We start from the raw sequence: 13192 nt of genomic DNA, 5'->3' as shown, positions 1-13192 counted from the left end.
TACAGTTCTTCATGATGTGCAGAAGTGTAAACATGCTTGATGATTTTGGTGTATTCCCATAATACATTGATTCCTGATCCAGCATTAATGGGAATTGCTTCCGGAAGAAGGATCAATACAGCCGTTCATAAAAATAGAACTTTGCTTACATAAATGAGGCCTGGTGAATCAGATCAGAGAGGTGGTGTAAACGTGTGGAGTGAATGTTAACACACACCCTGCTGAAGTGCGGTCACCAGGGTGGGGCATGGAGATACACGGGCTGGGCTGTCATGGATTAGCTCCACTGGTGTATGACAGAAAGAGAGAGAGAGATTTCATAAGACAAGCGTGTTATGGAGGCATTTTCATGCCTGTTGCTGAACAGACATGCACATCACTTGAGATTTACCTTCCTTGGTGTTCCCTCCCAATTCTTTTATGTGCTTGTTTTCAGTATTCCCTTTTATACTCATACACTTTTATAATTGTTGTGTGCATGTTTTTGTTTTGTGAAATATCAGTCTTGGCTTGGACTTTTTTTTTTTTTTTTTTTCTGATTCTGACCTTTAATAGATACCAAACAATCTCATGTTGTCTGGAGTTTTTTGTCTACTGAAACTTCTTGGAAATCCGTCAGCAGAACAATCCAAAAATACATGAAATAACAGTACAACCCAGTGAAGAGAGTCTATACTCACAGCCTAGCTTTCATTCCAGTTAAAAAACAAAGATGTGAATAAGGTCTATATACCAGATGCTCAGGAATACAACAAACGTTGCAATTTTGTTATGTGCTTTTGTGATTTGTAGTAGCATTCATTTATTTTATTTAACTTATTTCAGTTATTTGCCAGGGCAACTTTTTTTTTTTTTTTTTTTTCATCTAATATTTATATTTTATTTAAACTTTATTTTAAATCACATTTTTTTTAAACACAAGTTTAGTAAACAATAACAAGACTTTCAATGATGCATGTCAATTGAAATAGACTTGTGACCAAAATTTTTAGAACATGCTTCTTTTTTTCAGTTAACAGTCGTCCATTCAGAAAAGACAAGCATATATATAAACTGGTTGGTTTATGTGTTTTACAAGCACAGCGAAACTCTTATTTCATTTGGGCTTTGGGAAAGATGTCATTTTTTATTAGGGATAAAATGTTATGCTCTGTTCATCATAGCACATGTTTGCTTTCATTTAGGCTAGCTGCTGATTCTTTTACTATTTTAGTTGTAAATATTTTAGTCACCTGTCTCTGTGCAGACTGCGGTATCCCATAAGCCTGTGAGCTGAAAGATGAGGAGCAGACGATCTTTTTTTTTTTTTTTTACAGTCACACATTTGTAGGTTTTGTAATAATAACTTTCCTGTTCCAGCATAGTCTTTTTAAGATGTTTATATTTTAGGGGTTTCCCAGGATGTAAAGGTTATTTTGCTCCCAGGCGATCCCAATGCTTTGTTTGGACAAGATGTGGAGATTTGGATTAGCCGTTTTTATTTTGACTTTTGTCAGATAAGCTCATGCATTGTATCGAGTTTGAATTACAAAAGAAGAGAATATTTGCTTTGCGGTGTTTGCTTGTGGGTCATAGTTTGGATCAGACCTTGCGAACAAGGACATCCAGCAGTGGCACGTGGGATTAAAATCTGTCGCTTGTGAATGATTTACTGTGGCATAACTGTGGCATAACTTGTGGAACCCTTGTGGAAGGGCCCTTCGTGAAGGGATTCAGTTTTTCACTTTCGTTTGGAACACCCCTATAATGGCGTCCCCTTCCCAAAGTGCCCTTCAAGGGTACAAAAATCATAGACAAAATAAACCCATAGGTTTCAACGGAGACAAGTGAAGTCAATTAGAAGCACTGACTTCCTGGGGGTCGAGCGTACTGCGCAGACTCAAACTGAGCTTGACGACGTAGATGTGACGTGAGCAGCCCGTCTGTCTTCTAGTGGCTGTGCCAAGAGAAATCTGAATCATTCCTTTCCGATACTTGCAGAGACAGAGAGCGTAAGTAGGAGCTGTCCATGAGCTAGAAGCAGGATAAACTTTTGCTAAGTAGGCTATTCTGATTAATTATTTTGTAATTTTGCCTCCACGTCCCCCGATTGCCCGTGAGCTTCTCCTCCTGTCCATACGGTAATTTCTCTACTGCGCGACAGAGAGTCGCAGGTTATGACGCAATCGTTAGCCTATTTTTACAAAAATTGCTTCTACGGGGCTATAACGTAAGCTAAAAGGTAATGGAGCCTTTTATACATTTTCGTGTTTCTTTAGAAATAAAAAAATGGACAAAATGGAGTCTTTAAACGCCTCAGATGTAAAGTTATTCGCTGTCAAAGTGACGGCAAAATGAATGGGAGTCAATGGAATGCTAACAGCAGGTGGGGGTCCGCTAATCAATGGCGGCGCCCGGGGAACCTTCAATAAAATATCAAACCCTGCCCCCCTGACAAAAATGCCATTTGCAATTCGCCCCTGGTCTTCATTTGTTTCCATGGTTACTGATTTAGTTGCGCACCTGTTTCTAGTCTGCTTAGTTAACCTATGTATATGTAGCCTTTAGTTTTAGTAGTTCTTTGTCCGTTCTCGTTGATATCACAGTGGTTTGCTTTATCCTTGTTGTTCACCTGTTTTTCTTGCGTGTTATGTATTTTGGTTCTTTTGTAAATAAATGTAACTGCTGCAACTAGATCCTGCATCTCTCCCTTGCTGCAACCCACACAGTGACAGTAATGAGAAATGAGAATTATCAGTACAATGGGAATTACAAAATAAATCTCAAAATCAAATTCACTAAACGCATTACAGTAATGAGAGTTTGGGGGGGGAAATGTGCTTATGTGATTTTTTTTTTTTAATGTCATCATGCAAAACAAATGGCCCTATAAATAGGCTTCATTATACAAAATGTGTTCTTGATGGTTCCGTGAGATTGACCCATCTTCTAAATGAATAAATGTAATGTTGCTAAGAAGTGTTGCTAAGAAATTGAATAAGCTGCTCTGAAAAAGTGGAATCCATTTTTATAGTGTGAAGTGTGTGGTCTTTGCCCACTGATCATTTGACCTGCTAGCCAGGCCGGAGCTATTTTCACACCATGAAGTAAACCCAGCGGTGAGAAAATTCCCAGCCTCGCTCAGCGGAACAGCTGTGTCTGCTCTGCTGGGTTATCACTGCTAAATGGTTACAGTGTGAGAATCGAGATACTCTTCGTTGTTGGGAAATTACTCAAGGCCGTGTTAGTGTGAACATCCAGGTTGTTGACATGGCAGACTGAATCATTCGTTTCAAGGCTCAGAAAACACAGGAGAGTTTCCTTTGCAATTCTGCTTTGTCTTTGCCTCTCTGCATCCTTTTTTATCTTTCTCATCTGGATGTGACTTTTTAGGTCCTGCAGTACATAGGCCTATTATGAGTTTACAGACAAAAGCCTACTGTAGTTCTACATTTCTATGTCTATACTGTACCTTGAACCTAATTCTATGAGAGATGCTGCTTACTTGATTCATGGTATGAAATCCTGGTCTTCACTGAAACAATAAGTATTCAAACAAGGGGTTTCCCTCCTTTGAGATAATAGTTGAGGATTAACTAAACTAAAAGTTGCATCCGTAGTCATTTAACTGCATTTTTCAGTAGCATGCCAGTCTTTTAGGCTAGATATTTTCTACTGTAGCTTTTTCAGCATCATTCTGTTTTCAGAAGTTGTGTCTAGCATAACAAAATGCTCACAAATGACACATACATTTTAATGCTGTGCATGTAGCCTAATAATAACCAAATAAGCTTAGGCAATAATCAAACACACTCACAAGTCATGTTAAAAAACCAGTTTAAAGAAATGATTTACAGATTCATTTTAATAATCTCAATGGGGTTACACAGATGTCCCTACATGAAATAACTTTTTTTTTGTAAATAAGCATTCAGTTAGGCTAAATACTGTTTAAATTCAGTTCGATAAATTGTGTTTTTTAGTTGTAGTAGTTGTCTTTAATATAATTTAGCTATTTGTTCACCCAGAGTTTGAGTCTGGCTTGGGTCATTTCTTGGTTCATCCCTTCTTTTTCCTGTCAATTCTCCACCATCTTCTAAATAAAAATGACAAAAGCCTCCAAAAATTGCTTTTATATTCTGATTCTGATGGTTGATGGTCTGATAATTTAAAGAACTGCGATTTTCAGCAGTTTCTTTTCTCAGATAAGCTGCAGACAAACATTCAGAGGTCGTACTGGATAGCGGATAATGTTTGGCATCACCATTTAAGTCTGTGTTTGGGTATGATGGCACTATAAACCTGTTCTGCAGGATCAAGTACACTGAGCAGATTTTACACAAACACACGTACTATAAACTCCAGTCTAATCCTGAAGCCATTTAAGCATTTATGTCCCTGTTCTTCTAAAGGGAAACATCTGGTCACTTTGAGCTTCTGGGTCTGATCATAAATTCAGAGTGAAGTTTATGTTTGACGGCTTCTGGGTCATGATGGCTTTAGCGCTGGAGCTCAGGCCGGTGTACTCATTTAAGCAGGACTGGATGAAGATAAAAGTTGGGCATGGTAACTTTCTCTGTAATTCCTTATATGGAGAAAGGGAAGATGAACACGGTTTAGTCTATTGAGAGGTGAGGGCTAGTTTCATTGTGTGAGGTCTGGGGGTATAGACTACAGACAGACAAATCTTTGTGTATATGTATCTTTTGTGTTTTATGAAATCTGGGACATCAAACAAGGGGACATCTAAACCAAACAAGGTGATGATGTGGTTAAGTAGCAAGTAGTCATTTGGCAGACACTTTTATCATGAAGAGACACAAAGGGAGTAACCAGGGGCCTCATGTATAAAACTTTCTGCAGATTTCATCCTAAAATTGTGCATACACACAAAAGCTATATTTTGCATACACACAAAAGTTACGCCAGAACCTGTGCAAAATTCCCTTATAATTCCCAGTCTGCGGATGATTGTGCGTATGCATCTCCAACCCGTCTCCTCCACGAAATAACCATATATGGAGCTTACAATGCCTAGTTTTGCTATTCATATCCTCATATCATGCATATTCCCATCCACGTGATATCATGTTTAACGATGCAAGACATTAGGAAAATATAAGATACGGACTATGTGCATTACATTGCTAAGAATCATTCAGTATCCTTGCCTTGTTTTAGAATAAATAAATCAGAATTGTATACATTTCAGATAAAGTTTTCAGAGAAGAGTTATTCTCAATATTTTCCACTGGCCAAAAAGTATTCTTAATTGCTTTAAACAAATCTATGCATTTTTTTCCTATAAGGTAAACATATATTTGCAATTTTTTTCCTATAAGGTAAACATATATTGTATGATGTTTATATAGTATATGTGACCCTGGATCACAAAACCAGTCACAAGGGTCAATTTTCTGAAACTGAGATTTATACATCATCTGAGAGTTGAATAAATAAGCTTTCCATTGATGTATGGTTTGTTGGGATAGGACACTATTTGGCCCGAGATACAACTATTTGAAAATCTGGAATCTGAGGGTGCAAAAAAATCTAAACATTGAGAAAATCTCCTTTAAAGTTGTCCGTTTATGTTCACGATTTTGCTGCATCCACTCACAAAAATATATATTTTTAGATATTTACGGTAGGAAATTTACAAAATATCTTCATGGAACTTGATCTTTACTTAATATTCAAATGATTTTTGGCATAAAAGAAAAATGTAAAATTTTGACCCATACAATATTTTTTTTGCTATTGCCGCAAATATACCTGTGCGACATGTGACTGATTTTGTGGTCCAGGGTCACATATACAATGCCCATTTTGTGCATATGCAACGTTTATACATCAGGCCTCTGGTGTTAAAGGTATTCAAAGAAAGTTTATCCAATTTTTTTTATTTCAGTCATCATTTACTCGCCCTCATGACGTTCCAAAACTGTTTAAAAAGAATAAGGTTTAAAAAAAGTTCATTCAGCCCAAAAAATGATATAAAAAGCACCCTAAAGTTGGTTTATGCACTATATTTCAAGTCTTCTGACGTCATACGACAGCTTTGTGTGAAGAACAGACCAAAATCTTATCTTGATGCACAGAAGATCAAATTTTACACTATGGTTTGTTCCTTACACAAAGCTATCATATGGTTTCAGAAGATCTGCAGAAGAAAAACACCAAATAGTGTAATGTGAGAGCTTATTGCTTTTATGGCTATATTTTATGTCTACATGACAATCTGCGTGTCGTATCATGTCACTGTGTGTTTCTGGAGTTTATGAGGCTTATGTGATTGTTGTAATGGGAAGTAAGATCATACAGTGCTGCATATTATGAGTATCACTGCACAGAGACACAAACAGTCAATCCCATTTCTCTTTTTTTGTACATAACTTCCGTTCGGTAAGTCTCTGGTCTTTACTTAGGCTGCATTAATTTGCTCGCTCAACAATATTGCAAAAATATTATTACAATTTAAATATATAAAAAAAACGGTTATTTTAAAATATAATTTATTCCTGTGATGGCAAATCTGTATTTTCAGCATCATTACTCTTCAGTCTTCAGTGTCACATGATCCTTCAGAAATCATTCTAATAGGCTGATTTGCTGCTCAAGAAACATGTATTATTATTATCAATGTTGAAAACTGTTCTTTGATGAATAGACAGTTTAAAAGAACAGAATTTTTATGAAATTCTTCATAGAAATTCGTCACTTTAAAACAATGTAATCAATGATCAATGAGTAATCAATGAGTGCTGAATATATGGTATTAATTTCTTAAAAAAAAAAACATATTGGCTCCAAACTCTGTACCTTTGCAAAATATGATGAAGTATAATCAAAGCCTTGATTTTGTTTCAATGCAGTAAGATTTTATCCACCAATATTGATATTTTCCGTATTGCTACTGGTCTACAGTGGGAGGTCCAATGTAACCTGTTAGTCAAGAGTGTATACTCAATACATTTTAGTTTCAGTATATCACACTTCTCATGTAACATATGGCGGCAAATAGCCCTGGGTGAGGGTATGATTTTCAACCTTGTTGTTCTGTTTTGCATTTAGCTGCGTCCTAGCACAGCCATGCACATTTTCAGTGAACTAAAAAATTATTCCCAGTATCCTTTTTTTGCAGCTTTGATATCACCCCCTCCTCATTTTCTCTCTTTGTTTTCTCTTGGACAGGGTGTCGTAGCTGAAGCGAGACACATTTGACTGGCTGGGCCTCTGGCCATGATGGCCTCACGTAAGCGAGGAGGACGGGGCCTGTCATTCCTCTGCTGCTGTCTAAAGGGACGGGACCAGCCTGAGATCACCTATCGCCTCCGCCATGACAGCAACTTCACACTGCAAACCATGGAGCCCACCCTGCCCATGCCCCCCACCGAGGAACTGGATGCCATGTTCACTGAACTGGTGGTATGTGCTGTACCATGACCACAGACACTTTCTTTTGTTTCCTTTCCTTTATTTTATTTAATTCCCATACTCTCAATTAGATTGATGGATAAATGGATAGATGGATAGATATAGAGATGGATAGATGGATGGATTGATGGATAGGTAGGCCTAGATGAACTGATGGATAGGTAGGATCTTTGGAAACAGACCACTTTGAAAGTCAAATCTGGTCTTTGGTTTTGTCAAACATTATATTGGCAGGCATGTAAAGGATAACTTATTAAAACAGAGAGGAACTTGTCTTTGTATTCCATGATGAATTTTTTGATGGATGGATAGGTGGGTAGACGAGTGGGTTGATGGATGGATGGGTGGGTAGACGAGTGGGTGGATGGATGAATGGGTGGGTAGATGGGTGGATGTAAGGATATATGCTAGATGGATGGATGGCTAGATTTGAGCACTCACTGACACTGTAGTCAAATTTTCTTTTAGTTTGCTATGTTTTATTCAACTTTCTATTTAGGGCCTCATACTTTAGATCTTTGGAAACAGACCACTTTGAAAGTCAAATCTGGTCTTTGGTTTTGTCAAACATTTATTGGCAGGCATGTAAAGGATAACTTATTTAAGCAGAGAGGAATGTTTCTTTGTATCCATGATGAATTTTCAGATGGATGGAAGGATGAGTGAATAGATGCTTGATGGATCGATGGGTGGGTAAACGGATGGATGGATAGATGGAACACTCATGTTTTTTGTTTTTTTAGTTTGTTATGTTTTATTAAACTTTTGGACACAGGCCACTTTGAAAGTCAAATCTGGTCTTTGGTTTTGTCAAGTATTATTCTGACAGGCATGTAAAGGATAACTTATTAAAACAGAAGGAACTTGTCTTTGCATCCCATGATGAATTTTCACCATTACATTTTTTGTTAAGACAGAACATGCAAAGTTTGTAAGCTTGCATGCCCACATGGCCAGAAATCACAAACAGAGCCTGTTAACTGGGTTCATTCTAAAGAATCCCATAGGAATAGTTAGAAAAAGCTTATTCTTTATTAAAGCACTGCTTTGCTCTACCATTCCTCCATTTGTGGAGTGAATCAGTGCTTGTCTTGGATTCCATAATATGGGGAATCCAAGCATTCCCTGCTAATGGTCCAGTAAAGAGTATGTTAGACAATGGACGTCCCCTCATTAGCTCTGCAGACTCCATTGAGTAGAGTTACGTCTGTATGTCTCATGCCCACCAGCGCATGACCAGCAGGCATTTGGCACAGATGGACTCATGGATGACTTGTATGCGCCAGACTTCCATCTCTTACGCAGCCTGTCCCCTGCTGAGCCTTTGAGCTCTCACAGAGAGACACAACTGAGATGTCAATCAGTGTCATGTTAAGTTGATTTAACAGGAAAATACTTTTCGCAGACTTTTGATTCTGCATCGATTTGAGGTGAGAAAGCTGTCCTCCTCATGAAGGAATACTGAACTTTATCTTTGAACATTTTTTTTAGTCAAGTCTGCTTTCACTGCAACTCAAACAGAAAACTGGTCTCATAATTTAACACTGTCACAACCAGATGCAATGCTAGAATGTTTTTAGATGTCGCAAGTACACTGCTGTCACTGCTTGAAATCATCCAGTTATCACTTGCTGCTTCTATCTAAATGACTTTCAGTGAACAATTCTCAGGTTCAGTTTTTTTCCGTAGAGAAATAAAGAGGGAATAGTATGAGAGAACGATCTGGAGAAGATCAGATTTTGACCTGCCTGCCTCTACAATAGATGTGGTGTCTGGATGTGATGTTCTCTCTCTGGAATCTCTGCTCAAATATACATGAGTACTTACGAGTTGGATTATACGATTTCCCTGTATTTTTCATCCTTTTCATCCTCATTATTTCCTTATGCAGCCTGTTAAAGTGGTCTCTGGACCTGCTTGTTGTATGTGTCTCTCACATGATGTTAATTAACTTGTGCCCAAACATCTGGACTGAATATGATCAATTTAGTCCAGAACTGCATCATGGGAATGCACAGAGGTCACAGGAGCGTGCAGGCATTAATTGATGGTTTACATGACTAAATAATTTCTTTGCTGTGAGGAAACAAGAAGTCTCTCTCTCACACAGAATTGTGGGAAATTAACTCCCGCTTCAGGGTCATTGATATCCAGATACTGACGTCAGACTTTAAGTCATGTTGGTTTTTTCAGGTCTCGTGGCCGACTTGATAGGATGCCTGTGTGTGTCACTGCCAAGTACATTTGACATTCATTATGTACTCAATGTTTTTTCCTCTTTTGCCCAATCATTTTAGTTTGTTTACATTTTACATTTCATAGTTTCAATAAATATTCATGAATATAAATATCCTAAATATAATATATATTTTTGTGCAAGCCTTGTAATTTGTAAGGTATTTATTTATTTATTTATTGTCAACTTTAAATATATTTACCAAAATATAAAAAAAATTGTGCAGCCATTGCTTGTAAGATATTTATTTACTTATTTGCATAAATATTATAAATATTCAGTACCACTGTATTATATTATATTATATTATATTATATTATATTATATTATATTATATTATATTATATTATATTATATTATATTATATTATATTATATTATATTATATTATATTATATTATATTATATTGAAATCAAAGGGACCTAAAGTCTAAATTTTAAGTATTTAACCGTATGAGAATGTGACCAATTCAACATCATTTATTGGGCTTGAAATTTTTGAGAATACACTTGAAACCTCTCATCATGTCTCCTTCTCCTACAGGATGAGCTGGATCTCTCGGAGAAACATAGAGAGGCCATGTTTGGCCTTCCTGCTGAGAAGAAATGGCAAATCTACTGTAGCAAGAAGAAGGTAAGACATTGCCACTTGATGGGACTGGGCAAGGACCTTTTCCATTTTTTTTAGAAAGACCCATGTCAAAGTGTTTTGTCTGGCTTTGAACATCCATAGCAGTTTCCTAAAACCAATTTAATCTGACTTGACCATAGAGTTTGAAACTAAGCAGCTAAACGTGTGAACACATCGCAGTCTTACCGTACATCCAAAAAAGGACGTAATGTAAACGGTGCTAGCACAGGCTTGGCTTCGGGACAGAGAAGTGGTGTTGAGTGCGAGGGTTTATTTTCACAGTATGTGTGATTTGGGTCTGAGGAGTGAGAGGTAACAGAACCCAGGCTGCCCTGACACACTCTGTAAACCCTCATTTATAAGAGGCATTTACACCGGTGGAACTAAAGAGCAAACCACACAGCGGTGGCCTGGGGATTGTCTACGGCTGTTGGAGTTCATGACCAGTTACCTGGTCACGACCCACCAGGGGATCGATCTTCAGCTGCTGACCTATTGTCCTCCAAAAACACTTAAAAAAAGAATACTGTCAATCATCATTGTGTTAGGAATGAAGTTTATTCTCATTCATATATTAAAGCAAACATTTATGTTGGTGTTCTCTATGATGGATCAAAGCTTTGCAAGCTTATACACTAGTAGAGATGGAATTTCAGTTGGAAATTTTTATAGCTTATGCCTGTCAGCTCTCAACTTGAAGGGATAGTTTATCCAAAAATGAAAATTCTGCCAATTACTCACCGTCATGTCGTTCCAAACTCGTTTGACTTTTTCTTATATAAAACAAAAAAGATGATGTTTTCAGTATTTTTAGTATTATCTTTTTTGGCCATACAGAAAAAGTCAGTAGGGTCCCACAAATGTTGTCTTCCTCCCCATATTTTCTTTTGTTTTCCCCAGAGAAAATACAGGCAGAAAATAAATAGATTTTTTTTTTTATTGTTTATTTTCATGTACTCCATTTTTTTTATTCCGTAAAACAATATATTTAATTTTATTTTAGAACTACAGATTTGAAGAAATTTGCAGAAATGCTTCAACCAAAACTGTCTTAGAAAAATGTGTATGCTGTGTAATCCCAGCTCAATAAAACACTGAATGCGGTGTTTCAGCCAACTACACCTGCAAGGCCTGGATCAAATCTCCTCCCAGTGGAGTTTTGGGGTCTGAGCAACATGTGGAACCAACACCGTGCAATTTAATGAGTGCTAAAACTACTGTCAAGATGTTGAGGCAAAGGAACTTGTGAATGTCTGGTATGAAGTGTTTGTGTTCATAATAACTATAATGAGAACTTTCTCACCCTTCTTTTTGGTTTCAAGCTATCTTTTTATTAATCTCTAAGCCCCTATGGTCCAAAATAGTTTAGTTAAATTGTATAATTGCAGAATGTGGTAATAAAACAATGGGTGGACTTGTTAAATAAGATTCCTGGAAGCTTATCGGCTCATGTGGTGCGCGAAACCCCCCAAAACAACCCCAATTCCCTATTCCAAACTTACCCTGGCCAGCAAAAGTCAATCTCAGTCTGAAAGAGCAAGCAGCTGCTATATTATAGACACTTGAGCATAGCACAAAACACTGTGGTATTGTTTCCAAACCCCAGGCTTTGTATTGAAAGCTTTAAAGAATAAGTTACTATGGGAAAAGGCATGTTTTGGACTGAATCGTCGCCTTTTAGCACTCTGCCAGAGCGTTTAACTCAAAATTGGGAGTGGAGTAGTGCCGAAGTGCAGAGTCTTGTGTCTGTTTTCAGGTAGCAAGAAGCATCTCAAACAAGGTGTCAGCTGTGGACACTCACACACACACATAACATATCCGTTCACAAGCACTTTTGGATCGTTGGATGCGATTTTCTGGGAATTGCAATGGTTAGATAAGCCATGTTCTCACACATTGTAGCTGTTGAAGTACATGAGAATGTGGCAGAACAAAACGATCTCTGTTGGTGTGGAGGACAGAACGTTGACATTTTTGTGTCAGATGTTTGCAGTTTAAAATCAGAATGAACTTTTTTCTGTGTGTCTGTCTGTCTGTCTAATTCTATCTGTCTCTCTGTCTGTCTGTCGAATGTGTTTTTATTTGATTCTAGTATGCAGGCTAATCTTTAGTTTTTCCATAGGAACAGGAAGAGAATAAGGGGGCGACCAGCTGGCCTGAATTCTACATTGATCAGATAAATTCAATGGCTGCTGTAAGTATGACTTGCAAGCTAGACAGCAAACACTGAACATTTCCCTGACCATGCTAATTTCCATCTTTTCCCTGAGGACATAAAAGTTTTAGTCAAGAGGGAGTCATTAAACTCACATATGCTGCCCTTGAGGAAGTTGTTGGGGATGTAAGAGTGGTAAACAACTGTAAATATTTCATAGGGCAATGAGTGCTCATACTCATCAAAATTGAGATAATTGGTGAAGCTATAAATTCCTTCACACATTTTTTTAATTAAGTACTTTAACAAAACTTTGACCTGACAAACTTGTGTCAGTCCATTAATTATTTGCCTTTACGTTAAATATCACCACCAGAGGAAGTCCCTGCTGGCCCTGGACAAGGAGGATGAGGAGGAGAGGAATAAGACCATAGAGAGCTTGAAAACAGCTCTCCGCACACAGCCCATGAGGTACTGCCTTTAGCACACACTCACTATGGGTCATTTCATGACTGTATCATTCTTTTTCATTTCTCTTAATTAAGCACATTACCTTACAATTGAGTCTCCCTCCCCCTTTACTAAGTGCTTCAACATTAGTTTATATATAATATATACATATACTGTACACATACACACACACACACACACACACACACACATTTATATATATATATATATATATATATATATATATATATTAGGGACGGAACAGTACACAGAAGTCATGGTTCGGTTCATACCTTGGTTCAGAC

The 13192-nt window shown here is 37.4% G+C and overlaps 1 protein-coding gene across 4 annotated transcripts in view; it reads left to right on the top strand.

Moving 5' to 3' along the window:
* daam1a (dishevelled associated activator of morphogenesis 1a) overlaps positions 1–13192 on the top strand; it is a 53381-nt gene that overhangs the window by 20538 nt on the left and 19651 nt on the right. For all 4 annotated transcript variants that reach the window (XM_079853399.1, XM_079853397.1, XM_079853400.1 and 1 more), the window contains exons 2-5: positions 7174–7407; positions 10196–10285; positions 12405–12476; positions 12814–12908. In XM_079853399.1, the coding sequence (XP_079709525.1) occupies positions 7222–7407; positions 10196–10285; positions 12405–12476; positions 12814–12908 (443 nt within the window). In that variant the 5' untranslated portion in view covers positions 7174–7221. The remainder of the gene's footprint in view (positions 1–7173; positions 7408–10195; positions 10286–12404; positions 12477–12813; positions 12909–13192) is intronic.

The sequence above is a fragment of the Squalius cephalus genome (genome assembly GCF_949319135.1).
Source record: "Squalius cephalus genome assembly, chromosome: 20".
Lineage (NCBI taxonomy): Eukaryota > Metazoa > Chordata > Actinopteri > Cypriniformes > Leuciscidae > Squalius > Squalius cephalus.
The sequence above is the reverse complement of the archived record's forward strand: the minus strand, read 5'-3'. Positions and strand labels throughout refer to the sequence as shown.